The sequence below is a fragment of the Eubalaena glacialis genome, chromosome 11, assembly GCF_028564815.1.
Source record: "Eubalaena glacialis isolate mEubGla1 chromosome 11, mEubGla1.1.hap2.+ XY, whole genome shotgun sequence".
Classification (NCBI taxonomy): Eukaryota; Metazoa; Chordata; class Mammalia; order Artiodactyla; family Balaenidae; genus Eubalaena; species Eubalaena glacialis.
In genome coordinates, this window is record NC_083726.1 from 111,682,581 (window position 1) to 111,710,190 (window position 27,610).

At 42.3% G+C, this 27,610-nt stretch overlaps 1 protein-coding gene across 1 annotated transcript in view; it reads left to right on the top strand.

Annotated features, from left to right (window-relative positions):
* ANO2 (anoctamin 2) overlaps positions 1 to 27,610 on the top strand; it is a 347,350-nt gene that overhangs the window by 287,018 nt on the left and 32,722 nt on the right. The window contains exons 18-20 of the mRNA XM_061206693.1: positions 1,833 to 1,890; positions 2,095 to 2,195; positions 23,669 to 23,814. Of these exons, the coding sequence (XP_061062676.1) occupies positions 1,833 to 1,890; positions 2,095 to 2,195; positions 23,669 to 23,814 (305 nt within the window). The remainder of the gene's footprint in view (positions 1 to 1,832; positions 1,891 to 2,094; positions 2,196 to 23,668; positions 23,815 to 27,610) is intronic.

Sequence of the window (27,610 nt, forward strand, 5' to 3'; positions counted from 1 at the left end):
TGCTCGTCCAAGCTTCGGTGTTCACAGTTTTTACTGGGGTCCTGTTGTACAAGCATGATTGAATGAATCATTGCTCATGTGATTGAACTCAATCCGCAGTCCCTCTCCCCCAGCTGAGGTCAGGCTGCTTTTACTGGGCTCAAAACCCCAACTCTCTCCTCACATGGTTGGTCTTTCTGGCATTGACCTCCCCATCCTGAGTGATCTCATTAGCATAAACTTAGGTCTAGTCCCAGGGGCCCACCATGAATAACAAAGACACTCCTATCAGGAAATTCCAAGGATTTAGAGGCTCCTCCCAGGGATCAGGGTCAATGACCAGTTATATTCTTTACTATATAACAGTCCTGGGTGTAAAATCACTTCTGATAAATACTGTTCGTGGTCAGATCAGTTGGTTCCCTCCAAGATTTCCCAGTAGGCATCAACTATGCCAGGAAAGCTTCCCTAGAACTGAAAGCCCATCAAGCAGGCACTGATAGCAAGAGCTGTCATCGTCCACATTTTATAGTTTCCTATAAAGGTGTTTGTGACCCAAACCACAACCCCGTTCTCCGGACCCCTGCCCTTCATGCTCATGAAATTACAGTAGCAGAGAGGCTCTCCGTGTTAATGATTATATACTTCTTTGGTGATTTATGTCTAGATTTAATATAAATAGAAACTTGCATACATATGATATTCCAGGAAACAAATAATAGGGTTCTGACCCTTAGATCAACTTATGGTGAATTGAGAGAGATAGTCTTGGCAACAGCACAGGGTAATCTGCAGTAAGTACCGTAAAAAAGGTGCAAAGAAAGTGTTAGGGGAACACTTAATTATGAACAGAGACAGGGAGACCTCACCAAGGAGGAAAGTCAAGCTGAGCCTCAAATGGACGAGTAGGATTTCAATAGATGGGTGAGGCGATGACATTTCAAGGAAGTGGGATTCTTCTGATGACCTGTCTGGTTCCATGGTTGGCTGGTACCTCTCTGCCTCCCCCATCTGCTCAATCGTCTTATCCCCCAATAAAATAGACCCTTAGGTCTTAGAAGAGGAATGAGGCAGGCTTCTTCCATTCCTCTAAGTATTTTCAGCAAGAAGTCTGGATTTTTCTTTTCTGGTCCCAGGAATCTCCACTTGCAACTTTAGTCCATCTTGGCCTTCATTTCCTGGGAAATCAGAAGCCCTCGTGGAGGAATTGTAGTCAGAACTCGATCACACACACACACACACACACACACACACAAACACACACACGAGTGCCCCAGCCCCACTCCAGACCCAGCCTCAATCCCCTACCCTTGGAATTTGACCAGGTTAAGAGCTACGAATGAACTTATCTACAGAACAGAAATAGAGTTACAGATGTAGAAAACAAACTATGGTTACCGGGGGGTAAGGGGCAGGGAGGAATACATTGAAGATTGGGACTGACACATACACACTACTATATATAAAATAGATAACTAATAAGGACCTACTGTATAGCACAGGGAACTCTACTCAATACTCTGTAATGACCTATATGGGAATAGAATCTTAAAAAGAGTGGATATACGTATATGCATAACTGATTCACTTTGTTGTACAGCAAAAACTAACACAACATTGTAAATCAACTATAGTCCAATAAAAACTAAAAAACAAGAGGTGAACCCTGTGTGTTACGGGTGACTGTTAGCTGATAACAGGTATGAACTCCTTCCCGGGTGATGAGCACCCACCCTGGCCAGTCCTTTCAAGAACAACATTGGGCAGTGGCTGGTCCCCTCGGAAGACACGCCCTCAGGCAGTCCTGACTTCCTCTCTCTTCCCCTAACTCTTCCCACACTTCTCCGTTTCAGGTTTGTGGGCAGACCTGGAAGCTACGTTTATGTGTTTGACGGTTACCGCATGGAAGAGGCAAGTAGAGCCACTGGTGTTTCATGCCCGGCTAGGCTAGTGGTTTGTAGGTACCCCTCCCGCCCCGCCCCGCCCCGCCCCGCCCCGCCCCGCCCCGCTCCGCTCCAATCCTTACCGCCTCCACAGGCTGGCTTAGTTCACGCCCTTGCCTCTCTGAGCTCCACCTGGTCTGACCGCCCCTTCCTTCCTCTTCTCCTCCTGCAGTGCGCCCCTGGGGGCTGCCTCATGGAGCTGTGCATTCAGCTCAGCATCATCATGTTGGGGAAGCAGTTGATCCAGAACAACATCTTCGAGATTGGAGTCCCGTGAGTAATGAACTCTGCTTACCCCTTTCCTTGTCACCAGGGCTGAGCCCAGCAGTGCCAGACTTCCAGCAGGATCTCATGGTCTCTCCTCTTCTAAGACAGATGGACTCTCTACTCCTCTGTCCACTCGCCAGTAACTTCCCCCTGAGGTAGGGCCCCTCCCACAAGTCTTGTTTGCCAATCCAGTTCGGGATGTTTGAGGCTCAGAAGGATTAAGCACTTGCTTAAGTGCCCATAACAGAAAGTGACAGAGCTGGGAATCAGGTACCTCTGACCTCGAAGTGCATCATACTTTTTAAAAAAATTTATTTATTTTAGTTATGGCTGCGTTGGGTCTTTGTTGTTGCACGCGGGCTTTCTCTAGTTGCAGCGAGCGGGGGCTACTCTTCGTTGCGGTGCACGGGCTTCTCATTGTGGTAGCTTCTCTTGTTGCGGAGCACGGGCTCTAGGCGCACAGGCTCAGTAGTTGTGGCTTGTGGGCTCTAGAGCGCAGGCTCAGTAGTTGTGGTGCACGGGCTTAGTTGCTCCACGGCGTGTGGGATCTTCCCGGACCAGGGATCGAACCCTTGTCCCCTGCATCGGCAGGTGGATTCTTAACCACTGCGCCACCAGGGAAGCCCCATCCTACTTTTAATGCTATGTCCTCCTGTAACCGAAAGTGGGGTCCAGCTTCTCGCCGCTCGAAAGCCAATAAAGAGGCAAGGTTGGTGGAAAGGAGAGTTTGCTTTGTTTTGGATGCCAGCAACCGGGATTGGGGGGGAGGGCGGACACCTGTCCAAAGGCCGAAACACCCTGCTTCTACAAACAGTGGGCAAGAGCTTTTATAGGTTGAGGGAGGGGGCTAATGCAGAAACAGCACAGTCAGCTCTGGCAGTCATCTTGAAATTGGTCATTGGTGGTCTGACCAGCGTCATCTTGATTGTTTTAGGTACACTTAATCTTCAGTTCCAGAGTTGGTTTGTTCCCATTTCCTTGAGGCCAGTTCTCGGAATTGTGGCAGCTTATGTCATGGCTACAGTCTGGTCATCATGCACTTAACTTCTTCCATCTGGTGGAGGTTTCAGTGTCTATAAGACAGCTCACAGGATATGGCTCAGAATATTATCTGTAGCCCTTAAGAAGGAACTAACGGTCCTTGACTTTGCTTAATGACTAAATTGTTATTACTTGTCCTCCTTTGACTGTTTCGCTTTGTTTCTGCATTTTCTCACTTCTCTGATTAAACTTATTCTTTGGCTAAAGTTTTTCCACAGACAAAAGCAGGCTGAGGACATGGGGGGCAGGGAACATAGGGTCCTGCTCCATTTCACTCCCAGTGAACAAGTAAAAGAGAAGTGGAGGATGAATAGGAAAGATTGAAACACAATGTAATCATTTAGAAAAATCTCTAAGGAACTGTGGAATATATCATCTTGGGAGGGGAAGGATGCATAGCTGGTGAAACAGAATGGATTTTCATGTTGATTGTCTCCCCTCCCCTCCCACATTGTTTTTTTAGAAGGACTTCTTTCATTAGGTTGTTGTTTTTTTTTAAACATCTTTATTGGAGTATAAATTGCTTTACAATGGAGTGTTAGTTTCTGCTGTATCACAAAGTGAATCAACTATACGTATATATATCCCCATATCCCCTCCCTCTTGCATCTTGCTCCCACCCTACCTATCCCACCCCTCTAGGTGGTCACAGAGCACCGAGCTGATCTCCCTGTGCTATGCGGCTGCTTCCCACTAGCTATCTATTTTACATTTGGTATTGTATACATGTCCATGCCACTCTCTCACTTCATCCCAGCTTACCCTTCCCCCTCCCCATGTCCTCAAGTCCATTCTCTACGTCTGCGTCTTTATTCCTGTCCTACCCCTAGATTCTTCAGAACTATTTTTTTTTAGATTCCATATATATGTGTTAGCATACGGTATTTGTTTTTCTCTTTCTGACTTCACTCTGTATGACAGACTCTAGGTCCATCCACCTCACTACAAATAACTCAATTTCGTTTCTTTTTATGGCTGAGTAATATTCCATTGTATATACGTGCCACATCTTCTTTATCCATTCATCTGTTGATGGACACTTAGGTTGCTTCCATGTCCTGACTATTGTGAATAGAGCTGCAATGAACATTGTGGTACATGACTCTTTTTGAATTATGGTTTTCTCAGGGTATATGCCCAGTAGTGGGATTGCTGGGTCATATGGTAGTTCTACTTTTAGTTTTTTGAGGAACCTCCATACTGTTCTCCATAGTGGCTGTATCAATTTACATACCCACCAACAGTGCAAGAGGGTTCCCTTTTCTCCACACCCTCTCCAGCATTTATTGTTTGTAGATTTTTTGATGATGGCCATTCTGACCCGTGTGAGGTGATACCTCATTGTAGTTTTGATTTGCATTTCTCTAATGATTAGTGATGTTGAGCATCTTTTCCTGTATTTGTTGGCCATCTGTATGTTTTCTTTGTAGAAATGTCTATTAAGGTCTTCTGCCCATTTTTGGATTGGGTTGTTTTTTTCTGTGGTATAGAGCTGCATGAGCTGCTTATATATTTTGGAGATTAATCCTTTGTCAGCTGCTTCATTTGCAAATATTTTCTCCCATTCAGAGGGTTGTCTTTTCATCTTGTTTATGGTTTCCTTTGCTGTACAAAGGTTTTAAGTTTCATTAGGTCCCATTTGTTTATTTTTGTTTTTATTTCCCTTTCTCTAGGAGGTTGATCAAAAAGCATCTTGCTGTGATTTATGTCATAGAGTGTTCTGCCTATGTTTTCCTCTAAGAGTTTTATAGTGTCTGGCCTTCCATTTAGGTCTTTAATCCATTTTGAGTTTATTTTTGTGTATGGTGTTAGGGAGTATTCTAATTTCATTCTTTTACATGTAGCTGTCCAGTTTTCCCAGCACCGCTTATTGAAGAGGCTGTCTTTTCTCCACTGTATATTCTTGCCTCCTTTCTCAAAGATAAGGTGACCATATGTGCGTGGGTTTATCTCTGGGCTTTCTATCCTGTTCCATTGATCTATATTTTTGTTTTTGTGCCAGTGCCATGCTATCTTGATTACTGTAGCTTTCTGGTATAGTCTGAAGTCAGGGAGCCTGATTCCTCCAGCTCTGTTTTTCTTTCCCAATATTGCTTTGGCTATTCGGGGTCTTTTGTGTTTCCATACAAATTGTGAGATTTTTTTGTTCTAGTTCTGTGAAAAATGCCATTGGTAGTTTGATAGGGATTGCACTGAATCTGTAGATTGCTTTGGGTAGTACAGTCATTTTCACAATGTTGATTCTTCCAATCCAAGAACATGGTATATCTCTCCATCTGTTTGTATCATCTTTAATTTCTTTCATCAGTGTCTTATAGTTTTCTGCAGACAGGTCTTTTGTCTCCTTAGGTAGGTTTATTCCTAGATATTTTATTCTTTTTGTTGCAATGGTAAATGGGAGTGTTTCCTTAATTTCTCTTTCAGATTTTTCATCATTAGTGTATAGGAATACAAGAGATTTCTGTGCATTAATTTTGTATCCTGCTAGTCTACCAAATTCATTGATTAGCTCTAGTAGTTTTCTGGTAGCATCTTTAGGATTCTCTGTGTATAGTATCATGTCATCTGCAAACAGTGACAGTTTTACTTCTTCTTTTCCAATTTGGATTCCTTTTATTTCTTTTTCTTCTCTGATTGCTGTGGCTAAAACTTCCAAAAGTATGTTGAATAACAGCGGTGAGAGTGGGCAACCTTGTCTTGTTCCTGATCTTAGAGGAAATGGTTTCAGTTTTTCACCATTGAGAACGATGTTGGCTGTGGGTTTGTCATATATGGCCTTTATTATGTTGAGGTAAGTTCCCTCTATGCCTACTTTCTGGAGGGTTTTTATCATAAATGGGTGTTGAATTTTGTCAAAAGCTTTTTCTGCATCTATTGAGATGATTATATGGTTTTTATCCTTCAATTTGTCAATATGGTGTATCACATTGATTGATTTGTATATATTGAAGAATCTTTGCGTTCCTCAGATAAACCTCACTTGAACATGGTGTATGATTCTTTTAATGTGCTGTTGGATTCTGTCTGCTAGTATTTTGTTGAGCATTTTTGCATCTGTGTTCATGAGAGATACTGGCCTGTAATTTTCTTTTTTTGTGACATCTTTGTCTGGTTTTGGTATCACGGTGATGGTGGCCTCGTAGAATGAGTTTGGGAGTGTTCCTCCCTCTGCTATATTTTGGAAGAGTTTGAGAAGGATAGATGTTAGCTCTTCTCTAAATGTTTGATAGAATTCGCCTATGAATCCATCTGGTCCTGGGCTTTTGTTTGTTGGAAGATTTTTAATCACAGTTTCAATTTCAGTGCTTGTGATTGGTCTGTTTATATTTTCTATTTCTTCCTGGTTCAGTCTCAGAAGGTTGTGCTTTCCTAAGAATTTGTCCATTTCTTCCAGGTTGTCCATTTTATTGGCGTATAGTTGCTTGTAGTAATCTCTCATGATCCTTTGTATTTCTGCAGTGTCAGATGTTACTTCTCCTTTTTCATTTCTAATTCTGTTGATTTGAGTCTTCTGCCTTTTTTTCTTGATGAGTCTGGCTAATGGTTTATCAATTTTGTTTATCTTCTCAAAGAACCAGATTTTAGTTTTGTTGATCTTTGCTTTCATTTCCTTCATTTCTTTTTCCTTTATTTCTGATCTGATCTTTATGATTTCTTTCCTTCTGCTAACTTTGGGGGTTTTTTGTTCTTCTTTCTCTAATTGCTTTAGGTGTAAGGTTAGGTTGTTTATTTGAGATGTTTCTTGTTTCTTGAGGTAGGATTGTATTGCTATAAACTTCCCTCTTAGAACTGCTTTTGCTGCATCCCATAGGTTTTGGGTCGTCGTGTTTTCATTGTCATTTGTTTCTAGGTATTTTTTGATTTCCTCTTTGATTTCTTCAGTGATCTCTTGGTTATTTAGTACCATATTGTTTAGCCTCCAAGTGTTTGTATTTTTTTACAGTTTTTTTCCTGTAATTGATATCTAGTCTCACAGCGTTGAGGTTGGAAAAGATACTTGATATGATTTCAATTTTCTTAAATTTACCAAGGCTGATTTGTGACCCAAGATATGATGTATCCTGGAGAATGTTCCATGAGCACTTGAGAAGAATGTTTTTGGATGGAATGTCCTGTAAATATCAATTAAGTCCATCTTGTTTAATGTGTCATTTAAAGCTTGTATTTCCTTATTTATTTTCATTTTGGATGATCTGTCCATTGGTGAAAGTGGGGTGTTGAAGTCCCCTGCTATGATTGTGTTACTGTCTATTTCCCCTTTTATGGCTGTTAGCATTTGCCTTATGTATTTAGGTGCTACCATGTTGGGTGCATAAATATTTACAATTGTTATATCTTCTTCTTGGATTGATCCCTTGATCATTATGTAGTGTCCTTCTTTGTCTCTTGTAATAGTCTTTATTTTAAAGTCTATTCTGTCTGATATGAGAATTGCTACTCCAGCTTTGTTTTGATTTCCATTTGCATGGAATATCTTTTTCCATCCCCTCACTTTCAGTCTGTGCATGTCCTTAGGTCTGAAGTGGGTCTCTTGTAGACAGCATATGTACAGGTCTTGTTTTTGTACCCATTCAGCTAGTCTGTGTCCTTTGGTTGGAGCATTTAATCCATTTACATTTAAGGCAATTATCGATATGTACGTTCCTATTACCATTTTCTTAATTGTTTTGGGTTTGTTATTGTAGGTCCTTTCCTTCTCTTGTGTTTCCTGCCTAGAGAAGTTCCTTTAGCATTTGCTGTAAGGCTGGTTTGGTGGTGCTGAACTCTCTTAGCTTTTGCTTGTCTGTAAAGGTTTTAATTTCTCCATGGAATCTGAATGAGATCCTTGCTGGGTAGAGTAATCTTTGTTGTAGGTTTTTCCCTTTCATCACTTTAAATATGTCCTGCCACACCCTTCTGGATTGCAGAGTTTCTGCTGAAAAATCAGCTGTTAACCTTATGGGGAGTCCCTTGTATGTTATTTGTTGTTTTTCCCTTGCTGCTTTTAATATTTTTTCTTTGTATTTAATTTTTGATAGTTTGATTAATATATGTCTTGGCATGTTTCTCCTTGGATTTATCCTGTATGGGACTCTCTGAGCTTCCTGGACTTGACTATTTCCTGTCCCATATTAGGGAAGTTTTCAACTATAATCTCTTCAAATATTTTCTCAGTCCCTTTCTTTTTCTCTTCTTCTTCTGGGACCCCTATAATTCGAATGTTGGTGCATTTAATATTGTCCCAGAGGTCTCGGAGACTGTCCTCAATTCTTTTCATTCTTTTATCTTTGTTCTGCTCTGTGGTAGTTATTTCCACTATTTTATCTTCCAAGTCACTTATCCGTTTGTCTGCCTCAGTTATTCTGCTCTTGATTCCTTCTAGAGAATTTTTAATTTCATTTATTGTGCTATTCATCATTGTTTGTTTACTCTTTAGTTCTTCGAGGTCCTTGTTAAATGTTTCTTGTATTTTCTCCATTCTATTTTTAAGATTTTGGATCATCTTTACTCTCATTACTCTGAATTCTTTTTCAGGTAGACTGCCTATTTCCTGTTCATTTGTTTGATCTGGTGGGTTTTTACCTTGCTCCTTCATCTGCTGTGTATTTCTGTCTTCTCATTTTGCTTAACTTACTGTGTTTGGGGTCTCCTTTTCATAGGCTGCAGGTTTTTAGTTCCCATTGTTTTTGGTGTCTGCCCCCAGTGAGTAAGGTTGGTTCAGTGGGTTGTGTAGGCTTCCTGGCGAAGGGGACAGGTGCCTGTGTTCTGGTGGATGAGGCTGGACCTTGTCTTTCTGGTGGGCAGGACCGCATCCAGTGGTGTGTTTTGGGGTGTCTATGAACTTATTATGATTTTAGGCAACCTCTCTGCTAGTGGGTGGGGCTGTGTTCCTGTCTTGCTAGTTGTTTGGCATGGAGTGTCCAGTACTGGAGATTGCTGGTCGTTGAGTGGAGCTAGGTCTTAGTGTTGAGACGGAGATCTCTGGGAGAGCTCTCGCCAATTGATATTACAAGGGGCTGGGAGGTCTCTGGTGGAGCAATGTCCTGAACTTGGCTCTCTCACCTCAGAGGCTCAGGCCTGACACCCAGCCAGAGCACCAAGACCCTGTCAGCCACACAGCTCAGAAGAAAAGGGAGAAAAGAAAAAATAAAGAAAGAAATAAAATAAAATAAAATAAAATATAGTTATTAAAATTAAAAATTAAAAAAATTATTAAAATTAAAAAAATAAAAGTAATTAAAAAAAAAGGAGAGCAACCAAACCAATAAACAAATGTACCAATGATAACAAGTGCTAAAACCTATACTAAACAAAAATACGGACAGACAGAACTCTAGGACAAATGGTAAAAGCAGACCTATACAGACAAAATCACACAAAGAAGCATACACATACTCACAAAAAGCGAAAAAGGGGAAAAAAAAAAAATATATATATATATATATATAAAGGAAGAGAGCAACAAAATCAATAGACAAATCTACCAATGATAATAAGCTCTAAATACTAAACTAAGATATACATATAAATCAGGAACTAGTCAGTCGCATTCGGCAAACCCCAAGTCTACAGTTGCTCCCAAAGTCCACCGCCTCAATTTTGGAATGATGCATTGTCTACTCAGGTATTCCACAGATGCATGGTACATCAAGTTGATTGTGGAGATTTAATCCGCTGCTCCTGAGGCTGCTGGGAGAAATTTCCCTTTCTCTTCTTTGTTCACACAGCTCCTGGGGTTCAGCTTTGGATTTGGACCCGCCTCTGCATGTTGGTCGCCCTCTGGCATCTGTTCTTTGCCCGGGCAGGAGGGGGTTAAAGGAGCGGCTGATTAGGGGACTCTGGCTCACTCAGGCCGGGGGAGGGAGGGGTACGGATGTGGGACGAGCCTGTGGCAGCAGAGGCCAGCGTGACGTTGCACCAGCCTGAGGTGCACCGTGTGTTCTCTTGGGGAAGTTGTCCCTGGATCACGGGACCCTGGCAGTGGCAGGCTGCACAGGCTCCCGGGAGGGGCGGTGTGGAGAGTGACCTGTGCTCGCACACAGGCTTCTTGGTGGCGGCAGCAGCAGCCTTAGCATCTCATGCCCGTCTCTGGGGTCCGCGCTGATAGCCGCGTCTCGTGCCCGTCTCTGGAGCTCGTTTAGGCGGTGTTCTGAATCCCCTCTCCTCGTGCACCCCGAAACAGTGGTCTCTTGCCTCTTCGGCAGCTCCAGACCTTTTCCCGGACTCCCTCCCGGCTAGCTGTGGCGCACTAGCCCCCTTCAGGCTGTGTTCACGCCGCCAACCCCAGTCCTCTCCCTGGGATCTGACCTCCGAAGCCCGAGCCTCAGCTCCCAGCCCCCGCCCGCCCTGGCAGGTGAGCAGACAAGCCTCTCGGGCTGGTGAGTGCTGCTCGGCGCCGAGCCTCTGTGCAGGAATCTCTCCGCTTTGCCCTCCGCACCCCTGTGGCTGCGCTCTCCTCCGTGGCTCCGAAGCTTCCCCCCCGCCACCCGCAGTCTCCGCCCGCGAAGGGGCTTCCTAGTGTGTGGAAACCTTTCCTCCTTCACAGCTCCCTCCCACTGGTGCAGGTCCCGTCCCTATTCTTTTGTCTCTGTTTTTCCTTTTTTCTTTTGCCCTACCCAGGTACGTGGGGGAGTTTCTTGCCTTTTGGGAAGTCTGAGGTCTTCTGCCAGCGTTCAGTAGGTGTTCTGTAGGAGTTGTTCCACATGTAGATGTATTTTTGATGTATTTGTGAGGAGGAACGTGATCTCCACGTCTTACTCCTCTGCGATCTTGAAGGTCCTCCCTTTCATTAGGTTTTGCACTGAGATAGTCATGAAAATAAATGCTGACTCATGAGCACTGGACCCAAAAGAAGAGGATGAAACAGGTGAAAATCTACCTTCAGGTCAAAGGAAAATGTGGCCCCCTCTGTCTTTTGTTTCTATTGCTTTTTTAGTTGTAAAAAAAGAAATCTATTTCAGGGGGTGTTTTCAGCTAGCCTGGCATCAGAGAGCCAGGGAATGACAGAGAGGATCAGGGGTAACTCTTACAGGCTGGGCCAGTTCTGTTCAGGAGGACTGGATGGGCAGTTTGTACCAGGCTCAGAGTTCTTTGCAAACTTCTTGCAAGATTATCCGTCCTGGGATGCAGTTGTCAGACAGTCCCCACAGGGTTAGGTGAAGATACTGCCACACACTCTATCTCCCTTTTGGAGATTTACTAAGCACATTATTTTAATGGTTCTGAGAAATCCTGCAATAAAGAAACTGGTTTAATCCCTTTATTTCCAGCTGCATTTGTTCATGCCATTGGCCTGAGTTCTTAATTGCAGACCTTGGAGTCCACTCTGGCTAGTTTAAGCAGCAAAGGAATTTGAGAACAATAAGTGACCAACAGAATATTCTATAAGGGCTAGAGAGCCAGGCCCTGAACTACATAACCAGGAATAACACTGTCCAGACTGCAGGAGGGCTTGCAGGGAATACCACTGCCTTCATCTCTTGGCTCATATGGCTCAGGTATTAAAAAATGAGAATTGGATACCACAGAGCTATACCCACAAAAACTGCAGTCTGAGCCTTCCCAGCTGTCTTCATCAGGTTGAGTTGCTGTTAACACAATAGCATCGACTGGGTAGCTTATTTCTCACAGTTCTGGAGGCCATGAAGTTGAAGATTATGGAGCCAGCCAGTTTGGTCCTGATGAAGACCACCATCTCCCTGTATGCTCATGTGACCCAGGCTCTGTGTATATGTGGAGAGAGAGCTCTGGTGCCCTCTTCTTTTTTTTTTTTAAATTTTTATTTTATACTGGACTATAGTTGATCTACAATATTGTGTTAGTTTCAGGTATACAGCAAAGTGATTCAGTTATACATATATATATATATATATATAGTATCTATTCTTTTTCAGATTCTTTTCCCATATAGGTTATTACAGAGTATTGAGTAGAGTTCCCTGTACTCTACAGCAGGTCCTTGTTGATTATCTATTTTATATAAAGTAGTGTGTATATGTTAATCCCAAACTCCTAATTTATCCCCCCCTCCACCTTTCCCCTTTGGTAACCATAAGTTTGTTTTCTAAGTCTGTGAGTCTGTTTCTGTTTTGTAAATTAGTTCATTTGTATCATTTTTTTAGATTCTGCATATAAACGATATCATATGATATTTATCTTTCTTTGCCTGACTTATTTCACTTAGTGTGATAATCTCTAGGTCCATCCGTGTTGCTGCAAATGGCATTATTTCATTCTTTTTAATGACTAAGTAATATTCCATTGTATATATGTACCATATCTTCTTTATCCATTCATCTGTTGATGGACATTTAGGTGCCCTATGAACATTGGTGGTGCCCTCTTCTTATAAGGGCACCAATACCATTGTGGAAGCCCCACCCTCATGGTCTCATCTAAACATAATTACCTCTCAAGGTCCCACCTCCTAATACCATCACATTGGTAGGTAGGACATATGGATTCTGGAGGGGACACAGACATTCAGTCCATAACACAAGGCTCTCTGTTTCTTTTTCTTTACTTATACACAAGATTTGTATGCAACTAAATACAGAAAAATATATATGAAATGGTCCTTATCTCCTCAGAAATTAGTTTTTTTAGTTTGGGAGACAAAATAGACTGCATGTGACTGGGTGTTCTCTCTCTGGTGCAGACTCTATCAGAATTCAGACAAGTAAAGGTCAAGCATTTTGGAGCAGTCAAAGAAAGCTTCGAAAGCAGGGGGCTGTGTCTATGCCTTGAAAGAAGGCTGTCACTGTCATATGTTAACAAGTTGGTCTGCCATTATTTTGTTTAAAGAAACAGTTTCCTGGACTTCCCTGGTGGCGCAGTGGTTAAGAATCCGCCTGCCAATGCAGGGGACACAGGTTTGAGCCCTGGTCTGGGAAGATCCCACATGCCGCGGAGCAACTAAGCCCATGTGCCACAACTACTGAGCCTGCGCTCTAGAGCCTGCGCACCACAACTACTGAAGCCTGCATGCGTAGAGGCCGTGCTCCGCAACAAGAGAAGCCACCACAGTGAGAAGTCTGTGCACTGCAATGAAGAGTAGCCCCCGCTTGCCACAACTAGAGAAAACCTGTGTGCAGCAACGAAGACCCAACGCAGCCAAAAATAAATAAATAAATAAAAACCAGTTTCCCTTGGATGCAGATTTATTTTCTAAACAAACAACAGACTGACTCGGGTTTATCAAAACACTTAGTGACTCAGGTGTTGCTTCAGGAGAAGATGAGGTAGTGGTGCCCTGACTGGTCTTGGGGAATGCCAGGGTCATGGCAAGGGCGAGAGCCCAAAATCTCTCTCAGTCTGCTTAAGGGTCGCTGAGCCTAGGTTCCCTGGGCTGATTGGAACCATTAGTAGATATACATGATCCACTCCTTTCTCTAGGGAAAGCTACACCAGTCACTGCTCCCATGGCAGGCTGTGACTGTCTGACAGATCCCCAGAGAAAGCTATTCTTTGGTATTTCTCAGAAACACAATTAGAGAGCTCAAGTTATGATGGAGACAATCGAATATATCTGGAAGGAAAACCTGTTTTCACGAGAGCCCTACTTCAAGGAATGAGAATCCTGAGCATTCGCTCATAACACTTTGCCATCCCAGTCCTCAGAATGGGTCTCACCATCACCGGCCATCAGTTAAGCTGTTTTTCTGTCCCCACACTGGGGCAACCACAGGAGGCACTTGGACACGTGATTTTTCTCGGAGGAGTTGGAGGAGAACATGGTCTGGGCATCTCAACCCTCTGAAACAGCACCCTGTTCTCAGCTTTCTGATTGAAAGTCACTCCGTGATAGTCATCAAACAAAGCTGGTGAGACACATGGTCACTGTGGTGTAGGAGCTTACCATCTCAGAGAGAACACATTTGTTATGGACAAACATCCAGAAAATATACAGACCAAAAAAAAAGATGTGCCAAAGCCACATCTGGCCCCTTTGAAGCCGTGAGCCCATCCCCTCCACCACTGCTACAAAGGAAAGTCTCCAATCCCCTCCAAACATCTGGGTGAACACACCTGTCTTTCCAGTACATTGGTTGGAATTGGAGACAGCTTGCCATTTTTTCATTCCCAGGCATCTCCTCTACCACTTGGACCATCCACTCTGGACCCAGAAGTCTTTTTTAGAGTGTAAGAGAGGCAAGAACTCAGTCATTTGGACAGTATGTTGGATGTTCCCCACCCATCAACTCTATCAGCTCCATGACAGATGAAACCTACATACGGCTGTTTTCCTTGAAGGCTAAATTTCCTTCCTTATGCTTGATGTGTGTTTACTATGCCACACTTTAATTGATGGCATTTGCATGTAATTCATAAAGCTGTGAGCAAGTCACTTCCTACGTCTCACTATCTTCATCTCTTGATGAAAAGCATATAATAATACATAATATATAACAGGATATAATACCTATTTAGTATATAATAATGTAATAATCTCTAAGGTACTATCATTTCAGCTCTAGCATTCTATGAACCTCTCCTCTATTCAATGAAACTGGTCACTGCCGATTCCAGTACAAGTCACTTCTCTTTCAAAATATTTTTCCTCATTTTAGTTCCTAATCTGTTAGTGAACACATAAAACCTAATCATATAGTTGAAGTCAGGAATGTAGAGCAAAAGTTCTTCCACCAAGCCCTATGGTATTTTATCTTCAAAGTTCTCTGTAATTCTACAGGTTGTGATTGAGTTTGTTCACCTGAAATCACCACGATTATGATTATTGGGTCTTCCATGCCCCACTCAGAGACCACTCTCAGTAGATTAGACCCATCAATCCAGAGCTCATGCACCTGGCAATATCCTTATGTATGATAGAGAAACATGAAATAAGCAAGAAAAAAGGGGAGTCTTTTATAGGCAAAAGAGAAATGACCGTTGAGCCTGACAGTGAGGAAGGAATAGTGTAAATTATAAAAACTAGACCCAGTGGTCTTTAACTCTTTCGTGAAGGCAACACATCTCTGTAGGGCAGTGATTGTTCAACAGATCTGGGTTTAAATCCAGGCATTGCAATATAATCCCTGTGAGACCTTGGGAAAGTTATTCTAGAAAGACACACGGTTATGTAAAAATACAGCTTGCATATATGCTCAGGTCTCTAGAAAAGAGAAAATATGGGTATCCAAGAAAGGAAGAACCATTCCTGGGGGTACAGGTAGCCAAGGTGTTACTGAGTGTCATTGGCTTTTATGCTTACAAGTGATGCTGTCTGAGTGTTTCGAGTCCAGGGAGTGAGCTGAAAAGACCTTCTCAGGAACAGTGTTTTTCTCTTCTGTTTTGGGACCCATGGCTTGTGGTTCATGGTAGCTCTTCGGTGCCTTCAGAGCCTGCATCCAATTTTTTCCCTCAGGGAGATAAATATTAATCTTCGAGACTAGACTTGAGTTTTAAAAACAGAAGCAAGTCCGAGGAGTTATGTAGGTAATCGTACTGGATAAGAATATTTGGGGTAAAAAAATATGGTTATACACATAGATTGATCATTTTTCATGTTTGTTATTTACTTCTGAAAGCAATTTGCTGAGATTCTGCCAAAGAGAATTTAAAAATGTTAAAGACTATTGAACGGACTTTGCTGGTGAGCCAGGTAGTCGGCTGTAATTTATCTAACTCCCTAAGGGTGCACCGTTCTCCTTAGATTCTCTGTGTGTGCACGTGTGCGTGTGCGTGCATGTGTGTGTATTGCTAAAAGCACCACCACTACAAATTCTAGTGTCTTCTTGAGTCGACCAGTCCAGTAGGCTTCTTGCATTAGATTGTTTCCCAATCTTTAGTCATTTGTCAGCCAACTTTTAAATTGTTTTCCATTACCTATCTAGACAGCTATTTGCATATTAATTTCCTCTAAACCAATTCACTTTTTAAGTCCATCACATTTCTGAAAATGGAAAACTAACACTATCAGTTACCCTGAATAGCAAATAGTAGAAAGAAATACAATAAAACTGATCCATTATTAATCAATGAAGTTAGCCTAAGATCTGCATTCTCTTTATTGAAAAAGAAGTCGCACAAGTCCCGGGAAGTTGTTACAGGCATACCAGCAGTAGACTGGGGTTTTCTCCTGGACTGCAATCAGAGGGACGAGCTGAGAGCAGTAAAGGGAATAATTCTTCCAGGTGCTCTAACGAGATGTTAGGCCAAGTCTAGTCACCTTCCAAAAACATCACATGAGCTGCTAGTGGAACGTGTCCTTTGCTTGGGAGACATTGGCTTAGCACAATGTTCTTGCCTTTTAACCCCACAGGTCTCCACGGGGCTGGCACAGATACCAGGCATGTCCATGAATACTGTACACCTGTCCTTTGGGACCCGGATAAGCATCTTCAGCTTCCAGACCTCTCCCTTGCAACCCCTAAATCTGGCAGGTGCCCCAGACCGGGCCACCGTGGAAGGCCAACACCATCCAGACAGAAGCATGTCCCACTTTTGCTAGGCCTGCTTCAGAGCCCCTGGAGATGGAAAAATGAAGTGCTTTCAAAGGAAGCAGCAAAACTGGGAGCAGTAACTCTTTAAGGGCAATGAGGACATGATACTAGAAGAAACTGAAGTTGTGTGGTCTGGCCTTGAATTCTCCCCACTCACACAACCCCAGGCTCCTGGGGCCTGGCACAGTTGTGACAGATGCTTTCCAGAGGGGAGCCAGGTGGTTTTCAACACAACAGGCCCCAGAATAATGCTCATTGGCAGCTCCTTTGAGATAACTTTAGACATGGCTGGCTTGCAGGGCAGAATCTGATCTTGTGCTATTTATTATCTGAGTGCATTGATGGGGATTTTCCTCATCTCCCCCACCACACACACACACACACACACACCACCTTTCCCATATGTGTTTGTGCAAAATGGACTTTGGATCCAAACGTCATGGTGCCCCCAAACACGCCACAGCACATCCCAAGTCCTCGCTATAATTTTATCTCAAACTCAGCTCCAGTATTCCGTGAAGCAAAATTGGAAATGGCCTTCAATCATTCAGAGAGATGAATTTGTGTGTGTGTGTATGTGTGTGTGTATGTGTGTGTGTAAGGGTAAACACTCTTTTTCAGGTGCCAGATTCTTTCCTGAGCGACATCTGAGATGGACAGAGCTGATGAATTAATCCTTCCACTGGCAAAATGTCCCCCAGTCCCTATTCTTGCTAGAAGCACCAGATCTCACCCCAAAATAGCCACAATATACCCCTGCACACAGCCAGAAAGATTTCATAAACTTTCTTCTTTTTTTGATAAATGTGATAAATATTGCATTTCAAGACATAAAACAGTCTCTGTTTAAAGCCATCACAGGCAAGGGAAGCTGTGTGTTCCCCTCAATACAGTGAAATATGGCTGTGAATCAGAGGTTTAAGGAACAAATTTGAATCCTGTCCCGTGTCAAGAAGAGGAATACACAGTTCTGAGGTTGATGTGTTTCTCTTCTTCGGCACATGGCAGGCTTGCTTCTGCCTTCTTTCACGAGGCTCGAGGTCTGTGAAGCCAGGGTCTGTGGAGGACTCCTGGGGCCTGGATCCTGCAGCCAGGAGGCCAAGGCGTGACCGACAGTCACCGTGATCTCAGGGTGAACCTGTGGGGCACAAGCAGGGGAAAGGCTCGGAGGCTTCTGGACAGAGTTTCTCAGACTTGTCATTAACAAGAGACAGAAAGAGCAGATGAAAAGGAGACGAGGGTAACATCAAAGGAGTTATTTTAACAAGCGAATGCAACATACGGTAGGAATCATAATCTGAAGTTTTCCAAATGCCCCATCTGTGTGTTATACAATGTGCAGGATTCCCCTTAAATCCTGCTCTCGAGGGACTTCCTTTATTAATGTTTTGAATGGGCACTGAGATCTCCAGGAGGGAAACTCCTGGTAAGGAGAGGTTCGTAAGAATTATTTGTGGATATTTGGACCCACCCACAGCGTATTGCATTCCTGACTGCGGTGTCCTTCCTGAGGCTGTCCTCTGCCCTGGCCCTCATTGCCTCCTGACTGCGGTGTCCTTCCTGAGGCTGTCCTCTGCCCTGGCCCTCATTGCCACGGGGTCTCACAGTTGAGCATCTCTTCCTGTGACTGCTCTTTCCTTGCCCTCTGAAGGCTCCTTCCGCTCCACTCCACCCCCAGGAGGTATTCGTTGCTAGAGTTTCCATTGTTCTTTCCATGATGGTTCTTGGGTCTCTAGCTCCAACCCAGACCTGTTTTCAGAGCTCTAGACCACGTATAACTGTTTACTAGACATCCCTACTTAATTGTCTCATGGAACCCTCCATCTCAACAACTTCTCCTCCCCCTCTCCTCTTGTGTCCCCCAGCTTAGCCAACTCTGCCACCATCCACACACACGGCCAAGGACTTTGGGGGGGGGTCATCCTTGGTTCATTTCCCTTCCCAACTGCAATTCCCCACCAGCTTCTTAACCCCACCTCCTCAGCGTGTCTTAATCTGTCTACTTCCCTTCATGTCCTTGGCAATCATTCTGGCCTCTGCTACCCTGATCTCTCACTTGAACCCCTGCATCCAGATGGCTTACAAGGCCATCTTCATGAACTTGTGCTACCTCTCAAGTCATCTTTCATCACTTTCTCTCCTACCCTATGCTCCGAACAGTTTGAACTCCTTTTAGTCCCTGCAATGACCATTCTTGCACTGTCTTTGGCTGTTGCACAAATAATTCCCTCTGCGTAGAACACACACCTTCCCCTTTCACAGCTCTCTCTCACTTTCCCACGCTGCTTCTATCATCTTTCATCCTTCGATTGGTTTACACAGCTCTTCCCCAGGGAAACCTTGCAGGTTAGGTTGCCCATGATTCCCTAAATCTCTCCCTTTATAATACTCATTATACCATATTGGTGACACTTGTTTAAGTGTCCACTTTCCCAGCTTAATTACCTCATTAAACACATCAGATGTCTTTTATTTCTTATTTATTTTTTTGGTTTTGCTTTATCATTTTTAAAAATTGAAATACAGTTTATTTACAATATTGTGTTAGTTTCAGGTGTACAGCAAAGTGATTCAGCCACATATATGTATACTTTTTCAGATTGTTTTTCACTATACGTTACTATAAGATACTGAATATAGTTCCCTGTGTTATATAGTAAATCCTTATTGTTTATCTATTTTATGTATAATAGTTTGTATCTGTTAATCCCAAACTCCTAATTTATCTCTCCCCCGTCCCTTTTCCCTTTGGTAATCATAAGCTTGTTTTCTATGTCTGTGAGTCTGTTTCTGTTTTGTGTATAGATTCATTAGTATTATTTTTTAGATTCCACATATAAGTGATATCATATTTGTCTTTCTCTGACTTACGTCACTTAGTATGATAATCTCTAGGTCCATCCATGTTGCTGCCAGTGGCAATACTTCATTCTTTTTAAACACATCAGATGTCTTATTGGTCACATGTATTTTTTCCCGGAGACCATCCTCTAGGAACCCTCCGTTATCCTGTTCAGACCAGAAGTGTTTGTTCACTAAACCTTCCATACAGCTATCAATCCCTGTTAGGTCCAACACTTGTTTTTCTGGTGGATTCTTTGCCAGATTCCATACTGTTTTCTCTATTGCTTTATATCCTTGGTTGGTGAAATTCATCCTCCAGGAACTTCATGAGAATGGAGGCATAGAAATATATCGTTTTTGAAAACTTGCATGTTTGAAAATGTCTTTATTCTGCCTTTGCACTCGTATACTTTGGCTAGGTATAAAATTCTATGCTAAAAATCATTTGTCTTCTCAATGTTAATACATTTCCCTGGAGTTTTCTATTGTAAAGGGCTGATGTTGAGAATTCTAATATCCTTTTGCTTATAATTTTTAGAGAATCTATCTTTGTCCTTCTGGACCTGGAAGCTGTTAGAATCCTTTTCCTTCTTCTTAGAGTTCTGAAATCTCAAGGTGATATGCCTTGGTGGAGGTCCTTTTCTTTCTTCATTTTGGTGAGTAGGTCCTTACAATCAGAGAGTACATGTCCTGGGACTTCCCTGGCGGTCCGGTGGTTAAGACTACGCACTTCCAATGCAGGGGGTGCGGGTTCGATCCCTAGTTGGGGAACTAAGATCCCACATGCTGTGTGGTGTGGCCAAAAAATTTAAAAAAAAAAAAGTGCATATCCTTCACCTCTAGGACATTTTCTTATATTTCTCTTGTAGTTTCTTCCCCACCATTTTCTCTGTCTTCTCTCTCTGCGTAAATGTTGAAGTTCATAGATTGATTAATTTCCTTCTCTTTTCTTTCCTCTTGCCCATATATTTGTCTTTAGTTCTATTTTCTTTTTTCCCTAAGAGGTTATTGATTTTTAACTTCCTATCATTTTATTGGATTTATGTCAGATCCAGAGTTTCCCTGGTTCATTTTCTTCTCTGAATAAACTTTTGGCTCCTGTTGGTGTTGGGAAGTGGTGGTCACTTGGGCAATATGGGTGGACAGAGAGATTAGGGTCTACTGTTCCTTTAATAGGGCATTGACTAATCCCTACCTCCTGCCTTTGGTGATACCTGGTGCCTGCAATTCCTGAGCCTTTCTGAGATTTTTCAGCATGAGTTGACTTGCTTTTCCCTTCTGTCTTCCACTGTAGGTACTTGGTATTCAGCCATCACAGCTTTGCTAACTCCTTCATTCACTGTTCATCTTCCAAGATAGTCATTAATATCTCTCATACTCTACTGTATTCATGACTATTTTCTTTAACCTCGTGGTTTTATACATTTTAAAATTCATTCACTATCATTTTAGTAGCATTTCAGAAGTGGACAGGGATATATGCATGTGTTCAATTTTCCATGTTTAGTTAAAACCATTTACTATTCTTTACTAAAGATGTGGCCGAGTTTTCTGATTACTGGTACTTGGCGGAAAAGTCTTAATTTGAGTTCTGGTTCTAGACCTTCCCTTCCTCCTTCCCTCTCTCCCTCCCTTCTTTTCCTTCCTTCTTTTCTTGTCTCTCTCTTCTTTATGTTTTTTCTTCATCCTGTCCTTCTGTCCCGACTCACAGACAGGGTCTCAGCCACTTCATACTATTTGGCTTCAGAATCTTTAGGTTCCATCTAGTCTTTTCTTAATTTCTTGTGATCACAGAATTATTGCTTGCTATCTTATTATGAAATATTTTATTTTACTGTTGCTTATATGGATCTCAACTCATTCTTTAGATCCTCCTGTGATGATGAGGATGACAATGATAAGGACAATGATAGATATATTTATGGAGCTCTTGACATGTACCAAGCCCTAAATTGAGCATGTTACATAGATTATCTCCTTTAACTGACCCAATGGGCTAGTTAATATTTATTTTCTCATCTTATAGATAAGAGAACTAAAGCTTATGGAGTTTTCATAACTTGCCCAAGAAAATATAGCTGTTGAGTTGTAAAACTAGGTTTTAAAGAACGATTTCCTGACATCAAAGATCAGAATTTTACCCATACCACAATACTACAGGTTTCTTGATGGCAAGTGGTATTAGACAAGGCACCAATCAAAACATTATTTTGAACCATGGGATTCCCACTACTTGCCCGAACACTTTCTAACAATAGAATGAGATGCCTAATGATTTCGTGAGTGCTCCTCTGGAAATAGCTACACAGGGGTTGGATGGTCTTGTGTGAGGATGTGTGTGTGGGGAGGGTTCCTGCATTCGGATGGAGCATGGACTTTACAATCCCTTTATTTTATTTTGTTTTTTTACATTAATGATAGTTAACATTTATTGAGCAGTTACCTTGTTCCAAACATGGTTGCTATTAAATTGCCTTTATATACCTTATCTCATTGAATTGACTCTAGGACCTATCTTTTAGCATCATCTTCATTTATTAAGGAGGAAACTGAGGCTAAAGAGATTATTTGACTTGCACAGGGTCACACACTAGGGAGTGAAGGGCTGAGATTTCAACTTATAATTATCAGGAACTATAAGCTAAAGACCAAGACAATCAGAGATTTTCCCTGAATGAGCAATAACCACAGCAAGTTTAAACAGAAGGGTGGCTGAAGACTCACATGGGAAGTAAAGTTGATCTTCTGCTTCCCATCCTCTTGGTTCCCCTTCTCTTTTTGGTTCTTGCTCTCATGAATTCCGTGTGTCAATCCCAAGTCTCCTTCATGGAGACCTTGACCATGAATTGTGGAGGGAAAGAAACCTGGGCCAGAGCCAGAAGACCTGGGTCCTTATACCAGGCTTCGGACTGCAAGCAACCCCCAGCCACTCTGAGTCTCAGCCCTCTCAGCTGTAAAATGGTAATAATAACCTTAAATTATAGGCACAATCCCTTTAAACATTTCAAGTTTATGCTTCTGACCGTTCTGCTGTTAGTTCTCCTTCCATGGTCTCCTAGAAACTTTCTCTTAGACCAATCAGCAGAATTGGGACCTCACTCCTTATCCTCATTTCGCTCTCTGTGTATTGTGTATCAGTGGGAGGTATGAAAAGATCATACCTTCAGGCATTTAATTAATCTTAGCATTTAATATTAAAAATAATAATAGCTAGCATCTATTGAATGCTTACTATGTCCAGATATTGTGCTAAGCATGGTATAAACACTGTTTCACTTCATCCTCATACCAATCCCAAGAGGCTGGGCTATTATTATCTTGTTATCATTCTAGACCAAAAATGTCCTGAATGTGGTTGACTTAGTCTACTCAGGCTGCCATAACTAATACCATAGACTGGGGGGCTTAAACAACAGAAATGTGTTTTCTCACAGTTCTGGAGGCTGGAAAATCCAAGGTAAGGACTGGCAGGGTTTGGTTTCTAGTGGGGGGCCTTCTTCCTGGCTTTCATATGACTGTGACCTCACATGGTGGAGAGAGATTTCTGTCTCTTCCTTTTCTTACAAGGCAAACAATCCTTTGGGTTAGGACTCACCTTTATAACCCCATTTAACCATAAGTACTTCCTAAAAGCCCTGTCTTCACATATGGTCACACTGGGGTTCTGAGTTTCAACATCTGAATTTTGGGGGATACAATTCACCCCATAGCAATGGTGGACAACGTTTAGCTTGGCTTTAATGGACATACACTATTCATGTTATTAAGACATGAAAATGTTTGAGATGGGAAGATGGCATCTTTCTACTACTTTCTCAACACCCTCCCTTCCCCATGAAGAGGGTGGACAGATCACCCGTTAGAAAATTGGACTGTCTCAATGTTTGACAGGAAGGGCCAACACTCCTGTTGCTTATCAAACAGCAGGAAGAATTAAGTTTCTTTGGGTTTGAAGAAACTTGGTCCTTTGCGAGATGATCCTTTTATTATCCCGACAAAGGACCTCTTGGGATTGTCTTTAAGAGAAAAGTAGTCTCCTTAGTGTTCCTCTCTCTGTCCTTAGATGAGAGATGGCTCCAGTATCAAAACTTAGTTGTTTTTCTCCTTTCTGTCTGCAGAACTAACCCTCTGCTCCAGAGGCTTTTGGTGACTGGTCCCTTTCTTTTCCAGGAAGCTAAAGAAACTATTTCGGAAGATGAAAGATGAGACGGAGCCTGGAGAAGCTGACTCTGCCTGTTCAAAGCATCCAGGGCAGTGGGATCTAGACTACAGCTTGGAACCATACACTGGGCTGACGCCAGAGTACATGGAAATGAGTAAGATCCCATGGGCTTTCCTTCCACTGGGGGTGGGTTGAGATAAGGGGTCAGGGAGAGGGTTAGGGAAACAACTGAGGCAGCCTCTGCTCCTTCCCGGGCTTCATGGCGACACAGTGTCGCCTTCAGTGCCACGTGGAAGTTGAGGAGGGTGTGGGCAGAGAACCGGGAGCATCTCATCACCAACTTGATACTCAGAGGGTGCCCTCTTCTTTTTGAGCCACCTGTCCTCATCTGTCAAATGACAGGTGTCGTCTCTCAGGTTCCTTCCCGAGGCTTCTACCATGAGAGGAAAATGGGGAAGTCTGATATTTAAGAATGGAATTTCCATTAAGAAAGAGTAAAGTAGTCCTCTGACACTTGGGACAAGGACATATAAATCTCGACAAGGAGAATATAGGAGAGCCCCTCACTCTGATCAGGCAGGGCTGGGTAAAATGTCAGCTGTCCTCTAAAAATGGTGGGGATGTTTTGGGTAGGGGGTGAGAGGAAGATTTCTAGTTATAGTCTGATTGTTCTTGGATGAGGCTTAAGAGTAGGAGCGCGTGCAGCGCAGGCCAATAGAACACAATCATTTCAGACATGGTTTGGAAGCCACGTGTTCTCCATCATGAGCAGTGGCCCAGCTTGGACCAGCTGCCTTCAAACACTTGGCTGCTTATTAATAATCCTGATGTTTCACTGGGGTGAATATTTGAGAAGCCTGTTTCCAAGACTTGGAACTAATGAATTAAAAACATAGGACCAAGAGGGCAGACATATCATCTAAACATTGACTCAATCTAGAGTGAACGGAGAAACATGAGTCAGATCCAACGAAAGAATCACTCAGGACTTCATATCATTGAACCCTCATTGTGTTCGCATAATGACTGCTGCCTTCTTTGGTTAATTCCTTTTAACGGGGGCTACTAATGCCTCTGTGTACCACGTACCTCACTCGTTATTTCTAATTGATATTTATCCTCTGTCTTCATAAGAGAGAGAGAGAGCGAGACAGAGTGTGTGTGTGTGTGTGTGTGTGTGTGTGTTAAGGGTAGAGGGATGGACAAGGTCTAGATGAGATGGCCAACAGAGTTCTGTTCTAGCTCTAGGGTCTCTAAAATTCCAGGCAAAGCCTGAGCTTTGTCATCTGAATAAACGCCCCAGAGAAGAAACAATCATTATGTCTGCCTCAGGAGCAATAGACAAAGAAAATATCAAGACACGGTTTGTGTAAACACATAGCTCTCTGATGCTTTTTGCCTCTTGCTAAGGGCTACCTCTCATCCCTCTCCAACACTGAGCCCCATATTTACGCAGAGATGACCGCTCAGATTTCAGATGTCATTCTGCGTCTGCCATCCTCTCAGAAAGAGATCGCTGCCAGATTGAGGCTTCCATTCGGGAAGGGGCTTACGCTAGAACCCCCGTAGCTCTGTCTTTCAAACCCCACCCTCCATCTCCAGTCCCTCCCCACAACCACGCAGTAATTTGTGTAGGTGTTACATGCCTGTCTGCCTGTCTGTACAGAGAGAGCTGGCTATTTCAAAGCTCCCTGTCTTGAGTGATTAAGAGCAGAGACCCTTGAGCCATACTCCCTGGGTTCAAATCCTGGCTCTATCACCAACTAGCTGGATAGCTTTGGGTAAATGGCTAACCCTAACCTTAGTCCTAAGCCTAACTTCATGGGATTGTTGTATGTTCAGACTCGGGCACTTACCAAGTAATGAGAAGACAGAAAAAACAAGAGCTAGAAGACTTGGTGATTTTTGGAAGAAGTTCACCCCAAGATTGTAGAGAGTGAAATTCATTCCATAGATTAAACAAACAAGCAAACTACTTACAGGTTATAAGGGAACAAAACAACCATAAAACAAAAAGTTTGAAAACATAAGGAAACATGTCTCCCAAAACTTTCCTCATTCAAGCCCAACTTTTGGTAGCATTTTGGTGCCATATCTTAGGCCCCTTTTGTTATTTTTAAATAACACATTTTATTTTATTTTATTTTTTTAAATAAAAATGTTCCTATTTATTTATTTATTTTAACATCTTTATTGGAGTATAATTGCTTTACAGTGGTGTGTTAATTTCTGCTTTATAACAAAGTGAATCAGCTATACATACACATATACCCCCATATCTCTTCCCTCTTGCGTCTCCCTCCCTCCCACCCTCCCTATCCCACCCCTCTAGGTGGTCACAGAGCACCGAGCTGATCTCCCTGTGCTATGCGGCTGCTTCCCACTAGCTATCGGTTTTACATTTGGTAGTGTATATATGTCCATGCCACTCTCTCACTTTGTCCCAGCTTACCCTTCCCCCTCCCCGTGTCCTCAAGTCCATTCTCTAGTAGGTCTGCGTCTTTATTCCCGTCCTGCCCCTAGGTTCTTCATGACCTTTTTTTTTTTTTTTTAAGATTCCATTTATATGTGTTAGCATACGGTATTTGTTTTTCTCTTTCTGACTTACTTCACTCTGTGTGACAGACTCTAGGTCCATCCTCCTCACTACAAATAACTCAATTTCGTTTCTTTTTATGGCTGAGTAATATTCCATTGTATATATGTGCCACATCTTCTTTATCCATTCATCTGTCGATGGAGACAGGTTGCTTCCATGTCCTGGCTATTGTAAATAGTGCTGCAGTGAACATTGTGGTACATGACTCTTTCTGAATTATGGTTTTCTCAGGGTATAGGCCCAGTAGTGGGATTGGTGGGTCGTATGGTAGTTCTATTTTTAGTTTTTTAAGGGACCTCCATACTGTTCTCCATAGTGGCTGTATCAATTTACATTCCCACCAACAGTGCAGGAGTGTTCCCTTTTCTCCACACCCTCTCCAGCATGTATTGTTTCTAGATTTTTTGATGATGGCCATTCTGACTGGTGTGAGATGATATCTCATTGTAGTTTTTATTTGCATTTCTCTAGTGATTAATGATGTTGAGCATCCTTTCATGTGTTTGTTGGCAATCTGTATATCTTCTTTGGAGAAATGTCTGTTTAGGTCTTCTGCCCATTTTTGGATTGGGTTGTTTGTTTTTCTGATATTGAGCTGCATGAGCTGCTTATAAATTTTGGAGATTAATCCTTTGTCAGTTGCTTCATTTGCAGATATTTTCTCCCATTCTGAGGGTTGTCTTTTCTTCTTGTTTATGGTTTCGTTTGCTGTGCAAAAGCTTTTAAGTTTCATTAGGTCCCATTTGTTTATTTTTGTTTTTATTTCCATTTCCCTAGGAGGTGGGTCAAAAAGGATCTTGCTGTGATTTATGTCATAGAGTTTTCTGCCTATGTTTTCCTATAAGAGTAACACATATTTTAAACATTTAAGTATTTTAAATATTTATGAGTTAAAAAATAAAGTTGTGATCATATGTACACATTTCTCCTTTTTCAGTTAGCCTTATATGAATAAATATTTCCAAATTGTCATATAATATTTAAAACAAACAGGTGCATAATAAATCAACCCTCTAATAAATGGATCGTAGTTTATTTACCTATCTTCCAAGGAAGTGCCTTGGAGGCTCATTTTCCAATTTTTCCCCTATTTTGACAAATCCAGTATATATTATTTTCATGCATGTAATCTTTTCCACATTTGTAATTACTTCCTCAAGATATACTCCCCCAGATGTGATGACTAGATCTAAAGAATGGCCATTGTATGGTTCTTGATTTATTTTACCAAATTGCTTTCTGAAAGGACTAGACCAATTCCCTTCGCCATAGAACATGTACGAAATACTCTTCCAATGGGTACAAATTATTTATTACCCTGAAGTCAAGTGATAATGAAAGAAAGATCAGT